At 32.5% G+C, this 25,159-nt stretch overlaps 1 protein-coding gene across 4 annotated transcripts in view; it reads left to right on the plus strand.

The window, feature by feature from the left end:
* Window positions 1-24,834, plus strand: part of LOC141284496 (fibroblast growth factor 12-like) — an 86,011-nt gene extending 61,177 nt beyond the window's left edge. For 3 of the 4 annotated variants that reach the window (XM_073817458.1, XM_073817456.1, XM_073817457.1), the window contains exons 2-5: window positions 6,681-6,791; window positions 13,445-13,548; window positions 21,754-21,952; window positions 24,213-24,834. In XM_073817458.1, coding sequence (XP_073673559.1) covers window positions 6,681-6,791; window positions 13,445-13,548; window positions 21,754-21,952; window positions 24,213-24,343 — 545 coding nt within the window. In that variant the 3' untranslated portion in view covers window positions 24,344-24,834. Of the gene's footprint in view, window positions 1-3,175; window positions 3,874-6,680; window positions 6,792-13,444; window positions 13,549-21,753; window positions 21,953-24,212 lie in introns of those variants that run through there. The other variant, XM_073817455.1, reaches the window with a different exon arrangement.
* Window positions 24,835-25,159: the final 325 nt, after the last annotated feature.

Below are 25,159 nucleotides of genomic sequence, written 5' to 3' on the forward strand. Positions count from 1 at the left end.
AATTAAATTTGTAATAGTAATTGAAAGCAGCACTTGTTTAATACTTTAAAGCAATCTAATAATCACATCCACCTTATTTTGCAATGCAGAAATTATATCACAATTGTACATTTTTTCCAATTCTTCATTTGTATTTTTTTTTTAAATATTGTATCATGGACTTCTTATTGTGATATTATTTGTATCGTGAGATTTGATTGTTACATCCCTAGCAGAAATGGGATGTTCACTATATTTAATTTTTTTTTTTTACTCCTAAGCGAAGAACAAAAAATAATTTTGCTTAAATATTTCTGGGTCTTGATATGGAAGCTTGTTTCCACCACAAGATAAACAAAAAAATATATATTGTACAATTTAGATTTTTAAAAAAAAATGGAATTCTAAGAAAATTCTGAGTTTATGTTTTGTTGATAACTAATTGCATGATATTGTTTAACAGGTAGTTTGTGTACTTTACATAGATAGATAGATAGATAAGTCACAGCAAACTTTAAAGTATTATTAGACAGCCGTCAAACGATTAATCACGATTAATCGCATCCAAAATAAAAGTTTATGATTACATACTATATGTGTGTGTATATATTATGTATATATAAACACACACACACACACACATACATGTTTATTAAAGAAAAATATTTTAGATTTATATATAAAATATTTATAAGTCATATTAATTCATTTTAATCTATACATGTATGTGTGTGAATGTATATATACATAATAAATATACACAGTAAACACACATTTAGTATGTAAACAAACTTTTATTTTGGATGCGATTAATCGTTTGACAGCCCTAATTATTAGAGAAGAAAAATATTAATTTTGTTTAACATGTAGTTTATGACAGATACAAATACAAAAGATAGATATACTGCAATAAATATGGAGCTCATATTATGACAAAACTTTTTGAATTTGAATTGTACAAATTTGAATTATTATTCAAGTCAAGTCAAGAGAGTCAAGAGATCTCAAGTATGATACAAAGCTATAGACAACTAACACAACCTTTTATAGCCCGCATACTAATAACAGCCTAGATATGTATGTAGTCTAATTTGTTGGGGAGTCGCTCTCCAAACATCGGGTATTAAAATTGCCTTTGAATACGCGTGCGCGTTTTGCATTCAGTTTCGTTTTACGCAAAGCCGTGTAACTATGTATACACTGCCATCTTGTGGCCACGACATATTATCACGTACCCACGAGTTAATATGATGTTCCCACGAAATAATAACTTGTGGCCACGGCGTATTATCACGTACCCACGAGTTAATATGTTGTGACCACGGCAAAACTAGCCTAAGTGAACCAAGCATGCCCCCTCTCGGTCACAGTAAATGCTTCGTTCGACTTTTCGTAGATCATCTACTCTTCCCTGTGCATAACCTCTGACCTACTTTCTGTACGATCTGAATTTCTGCGCTTTGAATTTTGAACACTGAATTTGATGTTCCGAATTTTTTTCATCTTGAAAACTTGAAGTTGTATTTTTAAAAACTGAATATTTGAAGTCTTACAAATCGGAACAAAAATCTGCTGTTTGAAAATACATGTCTATTTGAAAATCTGCGATTTGAAAATTCAGTTGTGTTCAATTTCAAATGTTCAATATTCAAGTTTTAAAAAATTGAATTCAGAACTATGTTAAATACCATATAATATTCAGTTTTGTGAAATGACACTTGTCAATAATTCAAATTTGTACAATTCAAATTCAAAAAGTTTTGTCATAATATGAGCTCCATAAATAAACACCTTAAAATATCAATAGAGTATATACAATTTCAGATCAAATTTAAATAAATACATAATAAAAACATACACATTAGATATAAAATATTTTCTGAGTTTATGTATCGCAATTCTGTTTTTTTATTGCCTTTTTGACTACTTTTTCCTCAGAATTCCGAGTTTACATCTCACAATTCAGTTTTTTTTACTGTTTTTGTTGAGTCAGACATTTTCAGAATAAAAAATGTAATTGAGATTTTTTGTCTCATTTATATGGAAGCCTGTTTCCGCCATTGAATAAAAAATAAGGTAATTGCAACTTTTTATCTCACATTTCTGACTTTTTTCTCAGACCTGTGAAATGTCACTCTTAACAATGCATATTACTAATCAAAACTCAGAAACTAATCAAAACGCGGAATTGCGAGATAAAGACTTGCTTTTTTACTCGCAATTGCGCGTTTATATCTCCGAATTCTGACTTTATAACTCACAATTCTGACTTTATAATTTGCATTTCTGACTTTATTTCTCAAAATTATGAGTTTATATCTCCTAATTCTGACTTTATATCTCACAATTTTAAGAAAAAAGGTCAAATTGTGAGTTTGTATCATGCAGTTCTGAGAAAAAAAGTCAGAATTGTGAGAAGTTGCAATAACCTTTTTTTTAATTTATTTTTTTCAGTGGTGGAAACGGGCTTCCATACATTTCTGACTTTTTCTAGAAATTTTAAGTTTACATCTCGCAATTCTGACTTTATATCTCACAATTCTAAGAAAAAAGGTCAGAATTGTGATAAGTCGCCATAACTTTTTATTTTATTTTAATTTTTTTATTCAGTGGCAGAAACGGGCTTCCATACATTTCTTTTTCCAGAAACTTGAAACTATCTTGCAATAATAACTTTTTTCTCAGAATTCTGAGTTTACATCTCACAGTTCTGTTTTTTTCCCCCACTATGGAATTAAAAAAAAAGATAAGTGTGAGTTTTTGTCTTGCATTTTTAAATTTGTAATCTCTATTCTAGAAAGAAGTAAATTCTGAGAAAAGTCAGAATTCAAGATACAAAATTAGAATTGGAAAAAAACAACAATCTCACACTCTGAAATGTGAGAGAAAAAGTCAGAATTACCAATTTAACATTTTATCCCGTGGGAGAAACAAGCTTCCATACCTCAAGGAAGAGGAGATGCACCACTTACAAACCCATTTTTGTCCAGCAAGTTTTTGTGTTTCTGGTTGTGCTCCCGCTGCGACTATGTCATTTTTTCGGGAAGCTGTTGCTTTGACCTCCCCCCTCTGTTCCCAGTCGAGTCGCTCTCCTTCTATCAGACCACACACGCATTACTCCCCCTCCCTGTCTCTCTTTCCCTCAGCATCATTCTGAGCTTCATCTCCTCGGCTGGAATCACACAAGATGCATCTGTAGGCTGAAAATCAGTCTATTGGATTTTCTAAGGCTTTTCCCTGCACCGGATCTCAGATAGACGCTGGAAACGCACTGTGGATGGAACGGAGATGGGATGAGGGCTGTTAAAATCAACATGTTGGGGAGGACGAACCGGACCGTACTGAGGAGAAGTTAAGAAGCGGACGTCGGTCGCTTCATCCGTCTTTTCAGCAGCGGGTTTTGAAGCTCTTCATGTCATGAATAACTGACGCTCCCGTTAGGACTCTCGTTTTCGGACGGTTTCTGTGTTGTTATGTGGTCTAATTGTGCGGTTATGTAACTCTAAGTGCTTTCCGTGGTAGGAAATACCGAGTCTATCGGTATCGCTCATGCTCCGGTGCATGCCTGCACGAGAGACGCGCGCGCGCTCGCTCCCTCGCGCCGGTGCTCCGCATCGTGAATCTGCACCGAATCTGCACGACCGTCCCCGAACCGACCGGACCCGCGTCCCTCCCTCTCCTGTGAGATGGCCGCGGCGATCGCCAGCTCGCTCATCCGACAGAAACGCCAGGCGCGCGAGTCAAACAGCGAACGAGCGGCGTCCAGTAAGCGCCGCTCCAGTCCCGGTAAAGAGCCCTCCGGCAAAGGCTCCCTGTGCGAGCGGCACCTGTTCGGACTCTTTGGTAAAGTCCGATTCTGCAGCGGGAAAAAACGACCCGTGCGCCGGAAACCAGGTCAGTTCATTCACACCTCGCGCGCGCACACATACACACACCTGTGCACGCGGAGCTCCAGATAAACACGCGCCCGCGCGCTCCTCGCGTGACGATCACCTGTTCGCGCGGACACCAGTGATGGAGAGTTTGATGTTTACATTGATGATCATGCTATATGCAATTGCACGTAAGATTTTGCGTCAGTAAACACTTTAAAGTAGTAGAGATTGAAAATATTAATTTGGTTAAAGAATATAAGAGACAAAATATTAATATAGCTGAATATATGATTGTTTTATTGATAACTTTGCATTATATTGTTTAACAGGTAGTTTGTGTACTTTACATACAAAAGATAGATAGACAGATGGATAGGCCACAGTAAACACTTTAAAGTAGTAGAGATTGAAAATATTAATAATATAACAGAATATTAATATAGATGAATGTATGATTGTTTTGTTGATAACTAATTGCATGATATTGTTTAACAGGTAGTTTGTGTACTTTACATAGATAGATAGATAGATAAGTCACAGCAAACTTTAAAGTATTATTAGACAGCCTTCAAACGATTAATCACGATTAATCGCATCCAAAATAAAAGTTTATGATTACATACTATATGTGTGTATATATTATGTATATATAAACACACACATACATGTTTATTAAAGAAAAATATTTTAGATTTATATATAAAATATTTATAAATCATATTAATTCATTTTAATCTAAACATGTATGTGTGTGAATTTATATATACATAATAAATATACACAGTAAACACACATTTAGTATGTAAACATAAACTTTTATTTTGGATGCGATTAATCGTTTGACAGCCCTAATTATTAGAGAAGAAAAATATTAATTTTGTTAAATAATAGTAGATATTTATAGTTTGTTTTATTGATAACTTTGCATTATGTTGTTTAACATGTAGTTTATGACAGATACAAATACAAAATATAGATATATTGCAATAAACACCTTAAAATATTAATAGAGTATATACAATTTCAGATCAAATTTAAATAAATACATAATAAAAACATACACATTAGATATAAAATATTTTAAGTTTAAGTATAAGTTTTTGGTTGATAACTTTGAAAATAAACAGTAAAATATTCATATAGATTGAACATTAATATAGTTATACAATGTTAGATATTACTATAGTTAAATATATAAAAGTGCATTAACATTTATAATTCTTAACAGGGTTATGCAAATGATAAGAAATGCAGATATTTGAATATAATTTCAATATGTATTAAGTTTTAACTTTTTGTTTCTATAATGATTAAGTAATGCCATGATGTTTGATGTTATTAATAAATGTCATTATAAAGTGTGAACCTGAACTGCAGCATGTTACTTTATTCTGAATGGTGACAGGTGTGTCTTATTAAATTTAAAATTAATTCATTTCAATTTTATTTTTATTGCTCTTTTCAGATATATGACCTTGGACCACAAAACCAGTCTTAAGTAGCACAGGTATCTTTGTAGCAATATCCCCATAAAAAAAACAAAAACATGTAAGGGTCAAAATGATATATTTTTCTTTTATGCCAAAAGTCATTAGGATATTAAGTAAAGATCATGTTCCATGAACATATTTAGTAAATGTCCTACTGTAAAAATATGAAAGTTAATTTTTGATTAGTAATATGCATTGCTAAGAACTTTATTTGGACAACTTTAAATATTTAGATTTTTTGCACCCTTAAGATTGCAGATTTTCAAATAGCCGTATGTCATCCAAATATTGTCCTATCCTAATAGACCATACATCAATGGAAAGCTTTTTTATTCAGCAAAAATGTGTCCTTATGACTGGTCCAGGGTCGCATATCAGCTCTTTTTACATATTGTTTTGAAAGCAGCTTCACAGAAAATGCTCAATTTCAGTGTTACAATCAAAAACTGTTCTTTTATATATATATATATATTAATGTTGGCAAAATCCATTCTGTTCTTGGTCTGTATCATATTTGACTACTCTTTCCTCTTTTCTCAGCTCATAATGTTCGACTGAGCTCTTCTAAAATGAGAAATAGTACAAGTGTGTCTGTAATTCAAATTTCATTGGTCTTTTTATAGCGCGTGACCTTTTTTAAAAATACTAAATATTGCAGCGAAACACTTGAAAACATGCTGGGAGTGAGACAGTGTCACAGATGTCAGAGCAGAAGGGGAGATGGTTTACTAACGTAATTAGCTAGGTACTAAAACAATTAACACATTTTAATTGGTTTGCAGCACTTGCTGTGTCGGTAACATGACAGGTTCCTTTTTAAATTCATTTGTTAAGAACAACACTAAGCATTATATGATTACAGTTCAGCTTGCATTAGGATGCATCCATCCTACTGAAAACTTGTGCTTGTTTGTATGTGTGTGATTGGTTTACTTAAAGGTTTTGAGAAGGTTTTTACATTATGAGAACTTTTTAAATTCCAATAAAAATCATTTTGTGTCGTCTAGTTGTTCATAAGCGTATCAGAAGAACCTATAATGTAACATCAGACACTTTATAATCTCCAAAGAACCGTTTAGCTCAACTCAGGAAGCTGAAGTGCACACACTGTAAAAAAAACTATTTGTTGAGTCAACTTAAAATAACAAGTTTAGTCAACTTCAGTCAACTTAAAATGTTAAGTTGTGCTAAGTGACAGCTTAGATATTTGAGTTGATTCAACTTAAAATTTTAAGGCAGCAGGGTAACAAATTATTTTAAGTTGACTCAACAAATAGTTTTTTTGTTGTATTTTTCACAGTGCAGGTTTCATGTTTTTGTGACATGTGTGTTTCAGAGCCTCAGTTGAAGGGGATAGTGACCAGGCTCTTCAGCGAGCAGGGCTTTTACTTGCAAATGCAGCCGGACGGAACCGTCAATGGGACCAAAGATGAAAACAGCGACAACAGTAAGTCTCTCTTTCTGTTTCTAGTGTACTCTGTGTTAGAAACTGATATGCTCTAAAATGCAAAAAGGATCGAAGATGCTTTGGATTTCGGAGGGTGTTAAAGCAGATCTTATATATATATAAATATTACCATTTAAAATGTGATAGACATTTTATAATGTTACAAAAGATTTCTATTTGAAATAAATGCTGTTCTTTTGAACTTTCTATTCATCAAAGAATCCTGACAAATACATTGTATCACAGTTTTCACAAAAATATTGGGCAGCACAACTGTTTTCAACATTGATAATAATCAGAAATGTTTCTTGAGCAGCATTTCTGAAGAATCGTGTGACACTGAAGAGTAATGATGCTGAAAATTCAGCTTTGATCACAGAAATAAATTATATTTTAAAATATATTCACATAGAAAACATTTTTTTGAAGTATTAATAATATTTCACAATATTACTGTTTTTACTGTATTTTTGAACAAATAAATGCGTCTTGATGAGCAGAAAAGCATTTTAACATAACATTTTACTGACTGTTTTTAATTTGAATATATTTTAAAATATAATTTATTACTGTGATTTCAAAGCTGAAATTTTAGCATTATTACTCCAGTCGCATGATCCTTCAGAAACCTTTGTAATATTCTGATTTGCTGTTTAGAAAACCATTTTCTTATTATTATGTTGAAAACAGCTGAGTAGATTTTTTTCAGGTTTCTTTGATGAATAGAAAGTTGAGAAGAACAGCATTTATCTGAAACAGAAGTCGTCTCTAACATTATAAATGTCAATATCAATTCAAAGTTTCTTGAATAGGAATAAAATACATTTTAAAATATATTCAGATAGACATTTATTTTAAATAGTACAAATATTTAAAAAGTGCTCTGTTTTTGCAAATAAATCAAAAAAATGCAGGCTTGGTTTTCTTAAAAAAAAAAAAAAAAAAAAAAAACTTTTGACTGGTAGTGTATATAAACCGAACAAGAATAAACCAGTTTAAATTACATTGGGGAATTATTCCAAAATGCCCTCCTTTCTAATTACACACAAAAAATTATTCAAACTTCTTTTACAAGTAACAAAACCATTCACAAAACAAAAACAAAAATTCATATGTACTGTACATAGATATTTGATTCAAAGTACAGCAAAATTTTACCATTTAAAATATATTTTTTTATTTTATATTATATATACATTAAAATGATATTTATTCCTATGCAAAAAAATTTTTTAATTATTATTATCAATATTTAAAACGGTTGAGAACACTTTTTTATATGTATATAATGTTATCATATTTTTACATCAAGTAAAATTAGGCCAGCTGCATTACAATAATAAGAATTTGAGGGGAAAATGTGTTGAAATGAATCATTTCAATTTAAAAATTATTCATTTCTTTCTATTGATTCTTAGCTGACATGAGCGTATTCTTAATAGAGCAGAGAACCCTCATCACGTGTGTGTTTGTGTGATCTCGCCTGGCCTCACAGTTTGCGTGTATTTCTCAGATCTGCATATGCATTAGTGAGCGTGAACACACACACACACACACACACACACACACACACATTTCTGAGCTCATCTCCCCGGGGCGCTAGAGAGGGATGTTTGACTTCTAAAGCTCAGGATTTTGGAGCGTTCCATCTCTTTTCCAGCTCGTGTATTCTCTCTCAGTGGTTTGAAGGTGCCCACTCATGTTTTGAATCTCCTCTGAGATGCTTTTGAATCACACAGCCTTCCTCCTTATCTGCTGAAGTCACATTAGCGAGTCCAACAGGCTTAGACACAGGGTCTTTGTGTGACACACGTGAGACACACATTACTGTGTTCAGCCCTCACATTCAATGTTAAACACATGAAATGCACTTTGCATATGATAACATGAGTGAAACAATCAATGAAACTGAAAGTTTTCGTCTCGATTTGATGAAAGATTATAAACAAACACTTCTTTTTACACTTTAACATAATTAAAGACAGTAAATAGCATTAGTTTTGAGTTTAAGGACTTTTCATTTTATCATTTCGTGTAGCTTTTAAGCTTTGGGGAATTCTCATATTACATAATTACGTTTACTCAACAACTGTGGGCAAACATGTTTTCATCCAAAGTGAGAATATTGATCAGCTAGAGGGTTGAAACACAATATCTGGTCGGCTTCCAGCAAAATGAGGAACAGCTGACGAACAAGCTGAAGTGGAAAGAAACAGAATTGCATGAAATCTTGTTCAGCATGTTGTTCTGTTGTACTCGAGGGGGTGAAATAATTTCTTGCAAATGTCTGTCACTTTATACTACAGGTCAAACACCTGAAATCATTCGTTTTTTTGAAAGAAGTCTCACCATGGCTGCATTTGTTTGATCAAAAATACAGTAAAAACAGTTAAATATTATTACTGTTTATCTATAGTTCTATCTATAGTTCTATCGTTCTGTTAAGATTTTTTTGAATTTGAATTTTGCTTTGTTACATTCAAACTTGGATTGTAATTCTGCATCCTATCTATCTATCGTTCTATCATTCCATCTGTCCTTCTTTCGTTCTATCACTTATCTATCGTTCTATCTGAATTTTGAATTTTAAATTCCAATTTTGCTGTTATATTTAAATTTGAATTGTAATTCTGCATCCTATCTATCCATCTATCTATTGTTCTATCATTCTATCTGTCATTCTATCACTTATCTATCGTTCTATCTGTTGTTCTAACTTTTGAATTTCAAATTCCAATTTTGCTGTGATGTTTACATTTGAATTGTAATTCCACATTGTTTTTCTATCGTTCTATCATTCTCTCGTTCTAAGTTTTTTTTTGAATTTCAAATTTGAATTTTGCTTTGTTACATTCAAATTTGAATTGTAATTCTGCATCCTATCCATCCATCTATCTATTGTTCTATCATTCTATCTGTCATTCTATTATTCTAGCACTTATCTATAGTTCTATCTGTTGTTCTATTTGAATTTTGAATTTTAAATTCCAATTTTGCTGTTATATTTAAATTTGAATTGTAATTCTGCATTCTGTTTTTCTATCATTATGTTGTTCTATCTATCATTCTATCGTTCTATCTGTTGTTCTAACTTTTGAATTTCAAATTCCAATTTTGCTGTGATATTTAAATTTGAATTGTAATTCCGCATTCTGTTTTTCTATCGTTCTGTTGTTCTATCTATCATTCTATTGTTCTATCATTCTCTCGTTCTAAGATTTTTTTGAATTTCAAATTTTGCTTTGTACATTCAAATTTGAATTGTAGTTCTGCATCTATCTATCTATCTATCTATCTATCTATCTATCTATCTATCTATCTATCTATCTATCTATCTATCTATCTATCTATCTATCTATCTATCTATCTATCTATCTATCTATCTATCTATCTATCTATCTATCTATCTATCTATCCATGGTTTTGTTCTGTTGTGCTTGTTAAAACGTTCCTTGCAAATGTCTGTCTGTCACTTTATACTACAGGTCAAACATCTGAAATCATTCATTTATTTGAAAGAAGTCTCACCAAGGCTGCATTTATTTGATCAAAAATACAGTAAAACAGTTAAATATTATTACAGTTTAAAATAGCTGTCTTCTATGTAAAAATATTTTAAAATGGAATTTGTTTTTGTGATCAAAGCGGAATTTTCAGCAACATTACTCCAGTCTTCAGTGTCACGTGATCATTCAGAAATCATTCTAATATACTGATTTGCTGTTCAAGAAACATTTCAAATTATTATCAGTGTTGAAAACAGTGATACATATATATTTTTTTTGGATTGACAGATGAATAGAAAGTTCAAAAGACCAGCATTTGTTTGAAATACAAATCTTTGGTAACATTATGAAAGTCTTTGCTATCACTTTTGATCAATTGAATGCATCCTCACGCAATAAAGGCAGCACTGTTTTCAACATTGATAATTAGAAATGTGTCTTGAGCAGCAAATCAGCATATTAGAATGATCTTTGTAGAATCATGTAACACTGGAGACTGGAGTAATGGTGCTGAAAATTCAGCTTTGCATCACAGCAATCAATTACATTTTACTGTATATTCACATAGAAAACAGCTTTTTAATTTCTAACAATATTTGATAATTTTACAGTTTTTACTGTATTTTTTATCAAATAATTGCAGACTTGGTCAGCAGAAGAGACTTCATTTGAAAAACACTTTATAAAATCACAATCATTCCAAACTTTTGACTGATAATGTATTTATGTTGTAAAATTACGTCGTATAGAATATGTTTCTCATGACATGAATATCGCTGTAAACATGAAATCTCTCTCATATTCTGCTCTCAATCCCACACGAACACACTCATCCCTTGTTCTGGTTCTCTGATCTCTCCTCCCCCTCCATCCCTCCGTTATCCTGCTGCACTCCTCCGCTGCTCCTGTTTTTTCTCTCCTCTGGGTTTTTTCCCTCCTGTCGATTTTTACGGACTGCAACTGAATCAGCAGCAACGTTACGAGTGTTTGAAAGCGTCCTCTGACACTCGGTAGATTCATTTCGCTCTCTTTTTCATTCCATCCCTTGGTTCTCTGTTCAATATTGTGTTACATCTGAAACATCTGCTCTAAGACCCTGAGAAACGAACTAATTTTTCACATTTTCTCTTACATTTGAATTGTAATTCTGCATTGTTTTTCTTTCTACAGTGAGGAAAAAATTATTTGATCCCCTGCTGATTTTGTATGTTTGCCCACTGACAAACAAATAATCAGTCTATAATTTTAACAGAAGGTTTATTTGAAGAGTGTGAGACAGAATAACAACAAAAAAATCAATTTTAAACACATTTTAAAAAAGGTTATAAATTGATTTGCATTTTAATGAGTGAAATAAGTATTTGATCCCCTATCAGTCAACACGATTTCTGTCTCCCAGGTGTCAAGGAGCTGACATTAGAGCACTCTCTTAAAGGGACTGCTCCTAATCTCAGTTTGTTACCTGTATAAAAGACACCTGTCCACAAAAGCAATCAATCAATCAATCAATCAATCAGATTCCAAACTCTCCACCATGGCCAAGACCAAAGAGATGTCCAAGGATGTCAGGGACAAGACCTACACAAGATCGTCGCCAAGCAGTGAGAAGGTGACAACAGTTGGTGCGATTATTTGCAAATGGAAGAAACTGTCAATCTTCCTCGGTCTGGGGCTCCATGCAAGATCTCACCTCGTGGAGTTTCAATAATCATGAGAAAGCTGAGGAATCAGCCCAGAACTACACAGGAGGATCTTGTCAATTATCACAAAGCAGTTGGGACCATAGTCAGCAAGAAAACAATTGGTAACACACTACGCCATGAAGGACTGAAATCCTGCAGGGCCCGCAAGGTCCCCCTGCTCAAGAAATCACATGTACAGGTCCAATGAACATCTGAATGATTCAGAGGAGAACTGGGTGGAATTGTTGTGGTCAGATGAGACCAAAATCCAGCTCTTTGGCATCAACTCAACTCTCCGTGTTTGGAGGAGGAGGAATGCTGCCTATGACCCCAAGAACACCATCCCCACTATCAAACATGGAGGAAAAACCATTGCTTTGGGGGTGTTTTTCTTCTAAGGGGACAGGACAACTGCTCCACATCAAAGGGACGATGGATGGGGCCATGCACCATCAAATCTTGGGTGAGAACCTCATTCCCTTATTGTAAATGGGACAGTGACCTAAAACACACGGCCAAGGCAACAAAGGAGGTTGCCAAACGTCAGCCTTGAAACCTTAATGACTTGGAGAGGATCTGCAAAGAGGAGTGGGATAAAATCCCTGAGATGTGTGCAAACCTGGTGGACAACTACAAGAAACATCTGACCTCTTGCCAACAAGGGTTTTGCCACCAAGTACTAAGTCATGTTTTGCAAACGGGATCAAATACTTATTGAAATGCAAATCGATTTATAGCGTTGACATGTGTTTTTTATCTATCTATCTATCTATCTATCTATCTATCTATCTATCTATCTATCTATCTATCTATCTATCTATCTATCTATCTATCTATCTATCTATCATTCCATCCATCCATCCATCCATCTATCCAGCTATCCATATATCCATCTATCTATCGTTCTATCTATCTATCGTTCTATCCATCCATCGTTCTATCCATCCATCGTTCTATCCATCCATCGTTCTATCCATCCATCCATCCATCCATCCATCCATCCATCCATCCATCCATCCATCCATCCATCCATCCATCCATCCATCCATCCATCCATCCATCCATCCATCCATCCATCCATCCATCCATCCATCCATCCATCCATCCATCCATCCATCCATCCATCCATCCATCCATCATTCTATATTTTGTTCTATCTGAATTTTGAATTTCAAATTAGAATTTTGCTGTTACATTTAAATTTGAATTGTAATTCTGCATCCTATTTGCTCCTTCAGTGTAAATGCATTAATTTAACAGGAATTCCCAATTAAATTCAAAATGGTGCACAACCAAATATTGTTATCAACCAAAATACTGTGTCTTTTTATTAATTTTTTCCCCCAAGAAATTTGAAGAGAAAATTTTGAGACTCTAGATGGAACATACCTAAGAACTCCACCAAGTCTCCAGAGCAGCATCAGAGCAGTAAGATGTTGTTGTTGTTGTTGTTGTTGTGTTTCAGCTCTGTTTAATCTGATCCCGGTGGGTTTGCGGGTCGTGGCGATACAGGGCGTGAAAGCCGGACTCTACGTGGCCATGAATGGAGAGGGTTTCCTCTACTCCTCGGTAAGAAAGTCCTCCTCACATCTGTGTGTGTGTTGATGCGAGTGTGTGTGGATCATGTCTGCTTTATCTGAAATTCACCGCTTTTCATGTGATCATACAATCTGTTTTGTTTCTTTTCTCTGTAGCGTTTGTCGGGGTATGTACTATTACACAATTTTGGTGTAGTGTGTGTGTGTGTATTATTGTGCGTTTGTGAGTATGTGAGTGTGTGTGTGTTGTGGAAAGCAGGACAGGCTGTCATTGTGTCACGGTTGTGATGTTTTGTGTTTTGGTGTGTTTTTACAGGTTGAATTGTGTGATATTATGTGTGTGAATATATTGTTTGTATTGAGGAGGTGTGGTTTGTGTTTTGTTGGATTTATTGCAAGTCAGAGCATCAAAATTGTAATAAAAATGATTGACATTTTTATTATTGCCAACAGCTGTTTACATATGGGAGGACCAAATCTGCAAAAATTAAAAGTAATTAAATGCATAAACTGTAAAAATAGGAAATTAAAATACTTAAGTTCTTAAATTTTGTCACTTATTTTTCCTTAATTATGTTTTATATAAGTGTAATACTGCTTTAAAATGTTGTTGTTTTTCCAGAAAAATATTACAAAGTTTTCTGTTTAATTTTATTGCATTTTTGTTTTCGTTTTTCTGAGCAAAAAATAAATATCGTACATTTTTCCCTAATTTGCAGAAGGCACCCATTAAAATGTCATTCAGTGTAACAATCTTGTCTGGCATATTTACAACAATTTAAATTACTTTTTAATTATACTATTATACATAAATGTATTACATATTACAAGAGGAATTATTTTCACCCCAAATACTAATTATTTCAGTTTTTTACAGTAATTTAAAACACAATAAAATTGAATATGCTCCCTTATCCTTTTATATATTTTAATATGCACAAGTCAGAATAAGCATGTTGTTTGAATGTTTACATAAATATTATATAAATTACAATATAACATTATTTCAACCAAATTTTGACCTTTTATTCTACAAAAAATATTTGAAACCTTAAAAGTAGACACTTTACTTACATTTAATGTGCTTTGACTTTGACCCATATATATTTTTCTTTGCTTTTATTATTGCTTATATTCTGTCATTTATTTTTGAAATGCATTTATTTATTCCCACATGTATTTACATCCATGTTTATTTATCTATTTTTAATTTTTGCAGGTTTTGTCCTTCTTGCTATCTATATCTATTTTGATTTTTTGATTTTTGTCTTGCATTAATATCAAATATTTGTTAATTAAGAGAAATGCTGGAAATTGAGTAAAATGCACACTGTAAATATTGGTCTGAAACTAAAGAATAGTTCAAATTTTGCCTTCGTCTTTGGTAAAGTTGGTTTGTTTTTGTAGTGATGCTCCTGTGGTTTCTTGTGATGTTAAGCTTTTATGTTTCTGGATGTGTTCAGTGCAGAAAATACAAGTCAAAGGATAGATTTTAATGCTAGCTTTCTTTCATGTAGTCTAAAACACAACAGCGAGAAGGTTCTGGAAGCGGCAGTCATGTGATGGAGAGAGTGAGTCTCTGCTCCTGTCTACATTCATAATTCACAGACTTGTTCTATTAAAATTTCAAGTGTAGCTCCTGAACTACATTGATTCACAAAGAAAGCAAGCCGTGTAACGGTGTTTTTAGACACACACACACACACAAGGCCATCTCTGCTGTCAGTTTGCTCTGAAGTTCAGTGTGAAAGGACTTTAAATCTCATGACAGCAGTATGGGCCACTCTCATGACTCAGCTGTAAGTAAAAATGGCATTTGAAATCTCCATTGCAAAACAATTTTAGCAGCAGCCCGGCCCGCAAGAAAGAAAAGGTTTTAGAATTCATACCGCTGTCATTTTACAAAGTTCTGCACATTTTCTGTTGATTTCTTAAATATTTCATGTGATCTGATGATGCTTTCAGCAATTAGAGTCTTGTTCATTTAATTTTTTACTACATTTAAATTCATTTTTTAAAAATTGGCAGATTTTAGCTTAACATCAGCGGAAAATACGGGGCCTTGCAAAAGTATTCATTTTTTCACATTTTGTTTTGTTGCAGCATTATGTTAAACTGCTTTTAATTCGTTTTTCCCCTCATCAGTTTACACTCCATGCACCATAATAATGACAAAGCAAAAACCAGATTTGCAAATTTGACAAATTTATTAAAAGTAAAACACTGAAATAGTTACATTGCATAAGTATTCATACCCTCAACTCAGTACAATAGTTGAAGCACCTTTACAGCCTCAAGTCTTTTTGGGTCTGATGTGACAAGCTTTGCACATCTGCATTTGGCAATTATCTGCCATTCTTTGCCTCACCTTTTCACCTCTCCATCTCTGTCAGCTTGGATGGGGCGGGCAGACATTTTCTAGAGTCCTAGTTGTTCCAATCGTCTTCCATTGTGGATAATGGAGACTACATGCTTCTGTGAACCTTCAATGCAGCAGATGTTTTTCTGAACTTTTCCCTCGATCATTGCCTTAACGCAAGTCTGTCACTGAGCTCTACAGGCAGTTATCTTGACCTCAGGACTTGGTTTTTGCTCTGATATGCATTTTCAGCTGTTAGACCTTTTCTGAGAGGTGTGTGCCTTTCTAAATCAGACTCATTCAAATGAATTTGCCACAGTTTAACTCCACTCCAAGTGTAGTAACATCTAGAAACAATATGAATGCTACTGAGCTAAATTTCGAGTGTCCCAGAAAAGGGTATGAATACTTATGCAACGGGATCTTTTCAGTTTTTTATTTTTAATAAATTTGCACAAATGTTAAAAACCTATTTTTTGCTTTGCCATTATGGAGTAGGGAGTGTAGATTGATGTGGGAAAAAACAAGTTTGTTCCTAACAGACTGTAATAAATTGTTGACCTGGAAATGGAACTTTTAGAGGTTTTTCACAAATTCCAAATACTTTGAATCAAATGTTCAGTTAAATTTTAAAAACCCTTTTTGAAAAATGTGAGTGGAAAAATACTTCTGAGAAAGTACAGCATCATTGTTGTGTCGTTGCAGCTTGATCTTTTATGCATTATGACTCATACAGACTGAACTTATAGAAATGCATATTAATGAAAGTTTATATTGGGTGTTATGTGTGTCAAGATCAGCTGTTCTGGATGTTGTTCTATCTTTGGGGTGAGAAAGTGTTAATTAACTCAGTTTTAGTGTGATAATGAACTTCTGCCAAAGTGTGACAGTCAATGCGTGTGTGTTTCTTTGTCTGGGTGTGTGTTTGTTGTAATGCAGTAAGTGTGTATGCAAGAAATAATTGACAATTGATTGAAAATTGACGTAATTGATGTTTAGTTTTATGAAGAATTCCGCAGTGCAATGCAAAATAACAGTTTGTGTTTACTATAACATATACATTATAGCACTAATAAAATGATTTTGTGGTCAAGTAAATAGTACAGAAAAACAAATGTGATTTCTACATTAAATAATTGAGTTCAGACAACAATTAAAAATAAATAAATTCAATATTAGTACTTAATTTAAGCTTGTAGAATTTAACATTTTAACTTATAAGTAGGCTATATTTTACTTGGAATTGTTTGTTATTTTTACAAAGATTGTTTAAGTAAATATCAAAGTCATGATCCCATTGTTCCCATCATGCACTTGGGCATGAATAAATAATAAGGTAAATTTTTTTTTGCTGTTTTCGAGATGTATTTACACTGATTTATGGTTGCTTTTGTTGTTAGGTTAAATAACTTGCTGTTTTGTCACATCTAGAATTCATTTTCAACCCAAATGGCCCATTCATACTCAAAAAACTATTCACTGAGGTCTCTGTGTTCATTTGGTTAGTAACTACATTGACTCAACATATAACCCTAAAAACAATAAGGCCTTTCGTCTACTTCCTTACGTACATGTTTGTAAGTGAAACATGCTTTAATGGACTGCAGAGTAAACTTAAAATAATTAAGTAGAAATTACTCATCAAACTCTAACTGCACATTAAATTTACTTATTTCCTTTGCTAATTTTACTTAAATTAGTTAAGTAGATTTTACTTAATTCCATACTTAAATTTTACTTAAAAAATGTGCGTTTAAAATAAAAATTAAGTAAATTTACTTATTGCTTTTTTCAGTGAGGGTCATTCTGTGTCAAATCAGCCAAATTTCCAAAACTTCCCAGGCTCAAATTTTTGATTTTGCTAATATTTATTCTGAAGAAAGATAGACATGTATAGTGATGAAAGCCAAAATATTAAATGTAACGGATGAATATTTACTGAGAAATCCACTATTTTGTAGAGGGAGGTCAAAATGGCAGTTTTCACCTTAGATTCAGAGTCAAGTTACAGGGGGGTAAAAATTACTATAGAAAGATGGCAGCATCATTATCTTATTTTCACACAGAGATTGGTAGCTCTATTAGTAAAATCTGTTGACTTTAGCAATCCTTGTTGCATTATGTGCCAATGGTGACCATTCAAAAATGGAAAATCAGCACTTTTAAAGTTTTTCTCCAAAGTTTGCATGCCTGTAACTCAATAAGTTTTAAAGATATTTTAATGCCCTTTTCGATATTGGGTCTTAACAAACTTTAATTTTGCCATCTTTATTTTTAATGCCCTATGAGATTTGGTTCCAGAGATATTGGAATTTTAATATGGCTCGGGGTGTAAATCATTAAAATGTACACATTTTCAGTGGTCAAAAACCAAATGTGGGTCAATTTGCAAAAATATGATACTTCTTTATTCTGACGAAAGATAGACATGTATAGTGATGAAAGCCAAAATATTAAATGTAATGGATGAATATTTACTGAGAAATTCACTATTTTGTAGAGGGAGGTCAAAATGGCAATTTTCACCTTAGATTCAGAGTCAAGTTACAGGAGGGTAAAAATGACTATAGAAAGATGGCAGCATTATTATCTTATTTTCACACAGAGATTGGTAGCTCTATTAGTAAAATCTGTTGACTTTAGCAATCCTTGTTGCATTATGTGCCAATGGTGACCATTCAAAAATGGGGAATCACTACTTTTCAAGCTTTTCTCCGAAGTTTGCATACATGTAACTCAAGAAGTATTAAAGATATTTTAATGCCCTTTTAGATATTGGGTCGTAACAAACTTTCCTTATGGCATCTTCATTTTTAATACCCTATGAGATTTGCTTCCAGAGATATTGGAACTTCAATATGGCTCCAGGAGTAAATCATTAAAATGTACACATTTTCAGTGGTGAAAAACCAAATGTGGGTCAGTTTGAAAAAATACAATATTTATTTTCTTTTAAAAAGGAATGTCTAAAAAAAAAAGTATGTTAAAACTAGAGATGTATCTTGTTTCTTTCTGTCAAGACAACTGCATTGAACATACCAGTCTGAGTGCCAAAAATATTCTTTTTCCAAAGTTCACGTGCCTATAACTCCAGAAGTATTAAATATATCACAATATGATTTTAGATTCTAGTTCTTCATAAACTTTTCTTTTAGAATCTTAGGGGATCTCAGTGAGGCTGCATGTCCAGATTGTTAAATATTACTCATTTTCAGTGGTTGAAAACCAAATGTTGTTCTATTTGTATACAGCTGACACTTATTTTATTTAAAGAACAATGTCTGAGGAAGAAATAATGTGGAAATTAGAATAGTATCTTGTTTCATTTGTCATTAAATTGGTTTTGTTTTGTAAATGTATTTTGATTTATGCATTAAACGTCTTTCAGGTTAACACTCCGATCACATCATTTTTGTTTTATTTTTAATTAACCTTGATCGTTTTGTGTTTCAGATTTGTGAATTTGTAAACACACAAATATCTCCCCTCAGATTGCTGTTGTTGTAATGTGCGTGTGGTGTGTATTATATTTTACTGAGTGTGTTCAGCAGTTTTATTGTCTGGATGTTGTAGATCAGGATTGTATATGTGTGAGAGGTTTTCTACCCGTTATTTAGTGGTGACGTTTAATCTGCTAAAGTGGTTTGAGGTGCTGAGATGGCAAAGAGCGCACATCTCCCTTACTTGACTCTGTGTGTGTGTAATATACAATAGGGTTCAAAAGTTTGAGCATGCATTGAAAATAAGGGAAATGAACGCATACCTAGAAATGTAGCATTCAAATTTGAAAACATAGAACCATAAAGTGCTGCAACCATGATGTCAAAACACAGAAGACTTATTTACCATGGGTTGAGTTTTTATAAGGGAGTTTTTCAATTAATGAGTAAAATATGGCCTTTGGCAAATATAACTTTACGATACTTGGACATTTTATTGTGCACTCCATATTAATGTAATATATGACATATATTGCTCTATTTTAAGAGTGATATTGTCACTTATGTTACCTATAAGTTAGTGGAAATGTCATTTTTACATGCATATGTTCTCTGGGTAGATCAAGATGTAAGTTTATAACATAAATAAAATCTCCATAGTAAAATTTGCATGTGCATATGCATATGTTATCTATACATATGGTTGTTTGCAGCATGTCTACAACAATGTTTAACCACAACATGTAGTATATTCAAACATCTGTACATTTTTAAAAATGCAATACAATACATATATATTATTAACATGTATTGATGGGTTTTAGGATTATGTACACTATCAGTCAAAAGTTTTTGAACAGTAAGATTTTAAATGTTTTTAAAAGTCTCTTCTGCTCAGCAAAAACAGTAAATTTTGAAATATTTTTATTATTTAAAAGAACTTTTTTCTATTTGAATAGATTTGTAATTGTAATTTATTCCTGTGATTTTGAAGCTGAATTTTTAACATCATTACTCCAGTCACATGATCCTTCAGAAATCATTCTAATAGTCTGATTTACCGGTCAAAAAACATTTATTATTATTCTTTTTTATGTTGAAAACAGCTGAGATGAATAATAAAGTTAAGAACAGCATTTATCTGAAATAAAAATCTTCATCTTCAAACATTATAAATGTCTTTAATATTGTCTTTTGATCAATTTAAAGCATCCTTGTTAAATAAAATATTAATTAATATTAAATATTAATTTCTATAATTTCTTACCTAAAAAAAAAAAAAAAAAAAAAAATATATATATATATATATATATATATATATATATATATATATATATATATATATATATATATATATTCATCAAAGAATCCTGAAAAAAATGTATTAAATATTGATAAATAATAATAGTATAAAAACAATAATAATAAAATGTTTCTAGAGCAGCAAATCAGCATATTAGAATGATTTCTGAAGGATCATGTGACACTGGAGACTGGAGTAATGATGCTGAAAATTCAGCTTTGCATCACAGGAATAAATTAGATTTTAATATATATTCAAATAGAAAGCAGTTATTTTAAATAGCAAAAATATTTCAAAATTGTAAAAAAAAATTTTTTTTGCTGTACTTAGGATTAAATAAATGCAAGCTTGGTGAAGAGGAGGGACTAATTTAAAAACATTGCAAATCTTACTGTTCAAAAACTTTTGACTGGTAGTGTGTATATGTACATATTTGCGTATAAACGCTTGTATGTACTTATTACAAACAACAAACAAAAATAAGCGCTTCACAAATTCACGTTTTTAAGATGTATGCGTGTATGTGCTGCATAGCAAAATGCTTAAGTATCTTAAATTTTATATTTAGCACAAATCTTGTTTTACTCAAGCCCTATTGTAAATGTATGTCTAAAAAGGTAAAAATGTATGTAAAATCAAATATTACAAATATTCTAAATAAATAAAAAAACATAATCCATAGAATTTTTATTTATTTATTTTTATTTATTTTTATATTTAATTATTTCAGAATTGAATGTTTTTCTTGCTACTATTGAACTACATTATGTACAAATCATATGCATTTCAGTTACATTTTTCACTTGCATTGTTATTCTGATGTGTAATGAAAATGATTTGCACATTTCCAATGCAAAATATAAGCATTTTCACAGGTGGTCTCAGGTTTTTATACCCCACTGTATGTAACGTATACAAAAGGTTAATTGTGTCAAATGTGTGTTTGTTCACCGGAGGTGGTTTTCTGCTCTGGTTGACGGCCGTCTCCACCTTCTCCACCTGTGCATGCAAAGACTTTATAAAGAAACTGGGACAAAGACTCTATAAAGACACACACACACACACCTGAGAGCTGTAATTGTGTTGTAACATCTCTCTCTATCTCTGTTTCTGTCTGTCTGTCTGTGTGTGTAGGACATGTTCACAGGGGAGTGTAAGTTTAAGGAGAGTGTGTTTGAGAATTATTACGTGATCTACTCGTCCACACTGTACCGCCAGCATGAGAGCGGACGCGCTTGGTTCCTCGGACTCAATAAAGATGGACTCCTCATGAAGGGAAACCGGGTCAAGAAAACTAAACCGTGTTCACACTTCGTGCCCAGACCCATTGAAGGTGAGAACACACACACACACACACACACACACACACACAGATAAGTAGGGCTGGGTTATGCATGAAATATTTTGGTCCCATTTAAATTAGGTGGGCTTAACTACTGTTTTTACATCAGTACTTGCTTCCCATGAGCATACACTACCAGTCAAAAGTTTTTAAGATTTTTAATGTTTTTTTTTTTAAAGAAATCTCTTCTGCTCACCAAGCCTGCATTTATTTGATCCAAAGTCCAGCAAAAACAGTAAAATTCTGAAATATTTTTATAATTTAAAAAAACTGCTTTCTATTTAAATCTATTTTAAAATGTAATTTATTCCTGTGATATTAAAGCTACATTTTCAGCATCATTACTCCAGTCTTTAGTGTTTTATGATCCTTTAGAATTCATTCTAATATGCAGATTTGCTGTTTATTGATTCTTCGATGAATAGAAAGATCATAATCATAAAAATAATAATAATAATAATAATGTTTTTTGAGAAGCAAATCATGTGACACTGAAGACTGGAGTAATGATGTTGAAAAGTCAGCTTTGAAATCACGGGAATAAATCACATTTAAAAATGTATTCAGTTATTTTAAATAGTAAAACTATTTCGAAATTGTACAGTTTTTGATGTATTTTAAAATGAAATTGTAATAAAAATAACTAAATAACTAAAAATCTTACTGTTCATAAACTTTTGTCTGTTATAGTATTTTATATATTTTTTTCAACAGTATTTAGAGTAGATGATGATGTGTTAACGTCTCTGATTTCAACTTCAAGTGAAAAAAAGTGTTTGAATGTTTTAAAAGTTTAAATGATTTACACTAATTAGTTCTTTTAAATGGTTTTAATGAATCAGTTCAAAATTCAAACATTACTCAGAAATGTTCTGTGTATGGAATTTTAATTGGTGTTTTAAAATTTAAATTGTAACATTTTTGAAAAGTTTTGAAAGTGCTTTAGGTGCCTATGAATAAGGTAGAAATAATACAAATATTCTCTCTTGTGTTAAATGAGATAAATGAAATAAAGTGAAAATGATAAATTAGTTATTTTTAACTAGATTTTTACTGTATTTTACTTTTTTATACTATACTATATGTGAATCTGGACCACAAAAACAGCCATAAGGGTAATTTTTTCTTAAGTTGAGATGCATACATCATAATAAATAAGCTTTCCATTGATGTATGGTTTGTTAGGATAAGACAATTTTAAATTATAAAATCTGCAATCTGAGGGTGCAAAAAAATCAAAATATGGAGAAAATCGCCTTTAAAGTTGTCCAAATTAAGTTCTTAGCAATGCATATAACTAATAAAAAATTAAGTTTTGATATATTTACAGTAGGAAATTCACTAAATATCTTCATGGAACATGATCTTTACTTAATATCCTAATGATTTGTGGCATAAATTTAAAAATGTATCATTTTGACCCATACAATGTATTTTTGGCTATTGCTACTAATGACTTGTTTTGTGGTCCAGGGTCACATATACTATTTATACTATAGATAGATAGATAGATAGATAGATAGATAGATAAAAAAATTCAATATTTGTCAGTTGTTTTTATAATATTCACAATTTACTCTACACACATATATATATATATATATATATATATATATATATATATATATATATGTGTGTGTGTATGTGTTGAATTGTATATAAAATATACTTTTTATTACAATTTATTAAGTAGGGTTTTTTTTTGTCTACATCACCCAGACCTACAGACAAATATGTGTATGATCAATTCTGATTAATTATCACACACACATTCATGCAGATGCAGATTTATGTAAATGTTTCACTTTTTCATCTTCATACTGGTAATTTGTTATGAAAAATTCAATTAGTGAATAATGCACAACCTAAGTTTTTTTTCTCATACTGTATGTGACCCTGGACTACAAAACCAGTCTTAAGTAATGTGGGTCTATTTGTAGCAATAGCCAAAAATACATCGGATCAAAATGACCAATTTTTCTTTTATGCCAAAAATCATTAGGATATTAAATAAAGACCATGTCCCATGAAGATATTTAGTAAATTAATTTGATTAGTAATATGCATTGCTGAGAACTTGATTTGAACAACTTTAAAGGCGATTTTTCAGATATTTAAATAGTATCTGTATATTTAAAAAAATGACTGGTTTTGTGGTCCAGGGTCACATATGTTTGAACTGCACTGTATTAATGCACCACTAGCTGCAAAAACAATAATTCTGATTTGTATTTGTCTCTCTGTGTCTCAGTGTGTATGTATAAGGAGCCGTCGCTGCATGATATTGACGAGAAGCAGCGCTCCAGGAAAAACTCAGGAACTCCCACTATGGGCACCAGGAAAGAGATCAACCAGGACTCTACTGATCATGAAGGCTCATAGCCACACACACACACACACACACACACACAGATCTGTAAATGCACACACACATATACACACACTTACACACACACATACGGTGACCCCTGGAGCTGAATGCTTTCTTACACCCGAACAAACAACAGCAACTTCAGCATCGACAAACATCAACCGAAACAAAAATTAACAAAGTAACGTGAAAAAAAAAAAACATATTTAAAAAAAAAAAAGCTGAATTCTTGCCTGTGAAAATATTTTAGGAGTCTCTGAAAAATCAGGACATGATTTTACATTTTATGCAAAGTCTGGCAAGAGTCTGTTCGCGTCACGTGCTCGAGGAGACGCGTGAGGGTGTTTTCTTTCGGGAGTCTGAGCTTTAAAGCCATGTTCGATGATCACACGTTGATTTATGAATGCCAAAAGCACTTTCACTCACCGCTATACGTCGCTCACCTCATTAATATCGAATGTTCTCATCGATTGTGTCCTCCAATCATTGCTCTGTTTTTTTATTCCGGGTGGGAGGGGGAGGGAGGGAGGGAGGGAGGGGCTTGCAAATTCTGCTCTCGGATTGGCTGGAGGGTTCAGGAACATGCTCTGCTGATAGGCTCTGACTGGATCTGCTTCATCGCATTCCGCTGTGTCATCTACACTTCTGTAGCATTTTACTTTACATTTAAATCCCCTCTCAACGTCTCTGAAACAGGCTCGCTACTGTACCTTTAAGACTTGTACATGTGAATGAACTGTTCTGATTGGTGAACACCAGCACGCTGGTGTTGTTTATTTGGGGCGGGCCGCTGAATGGGTGTTGATGTGTAAATTTGGGCAGAGAAA

Source organism: Garra rufa, chromosome 14, assembly GCF_049309525.1.
Source record: "Garra rufa chromosome 14, GarRuf1.0, whole genome shotgun sequence".
Taxonomy (NCBI): domain Eukaryota; kingdom Metazoa; phylum Chordata; class Actinopteri; order Cypriniformes; family Cyprinidae; genus Garra; species Garra rufa.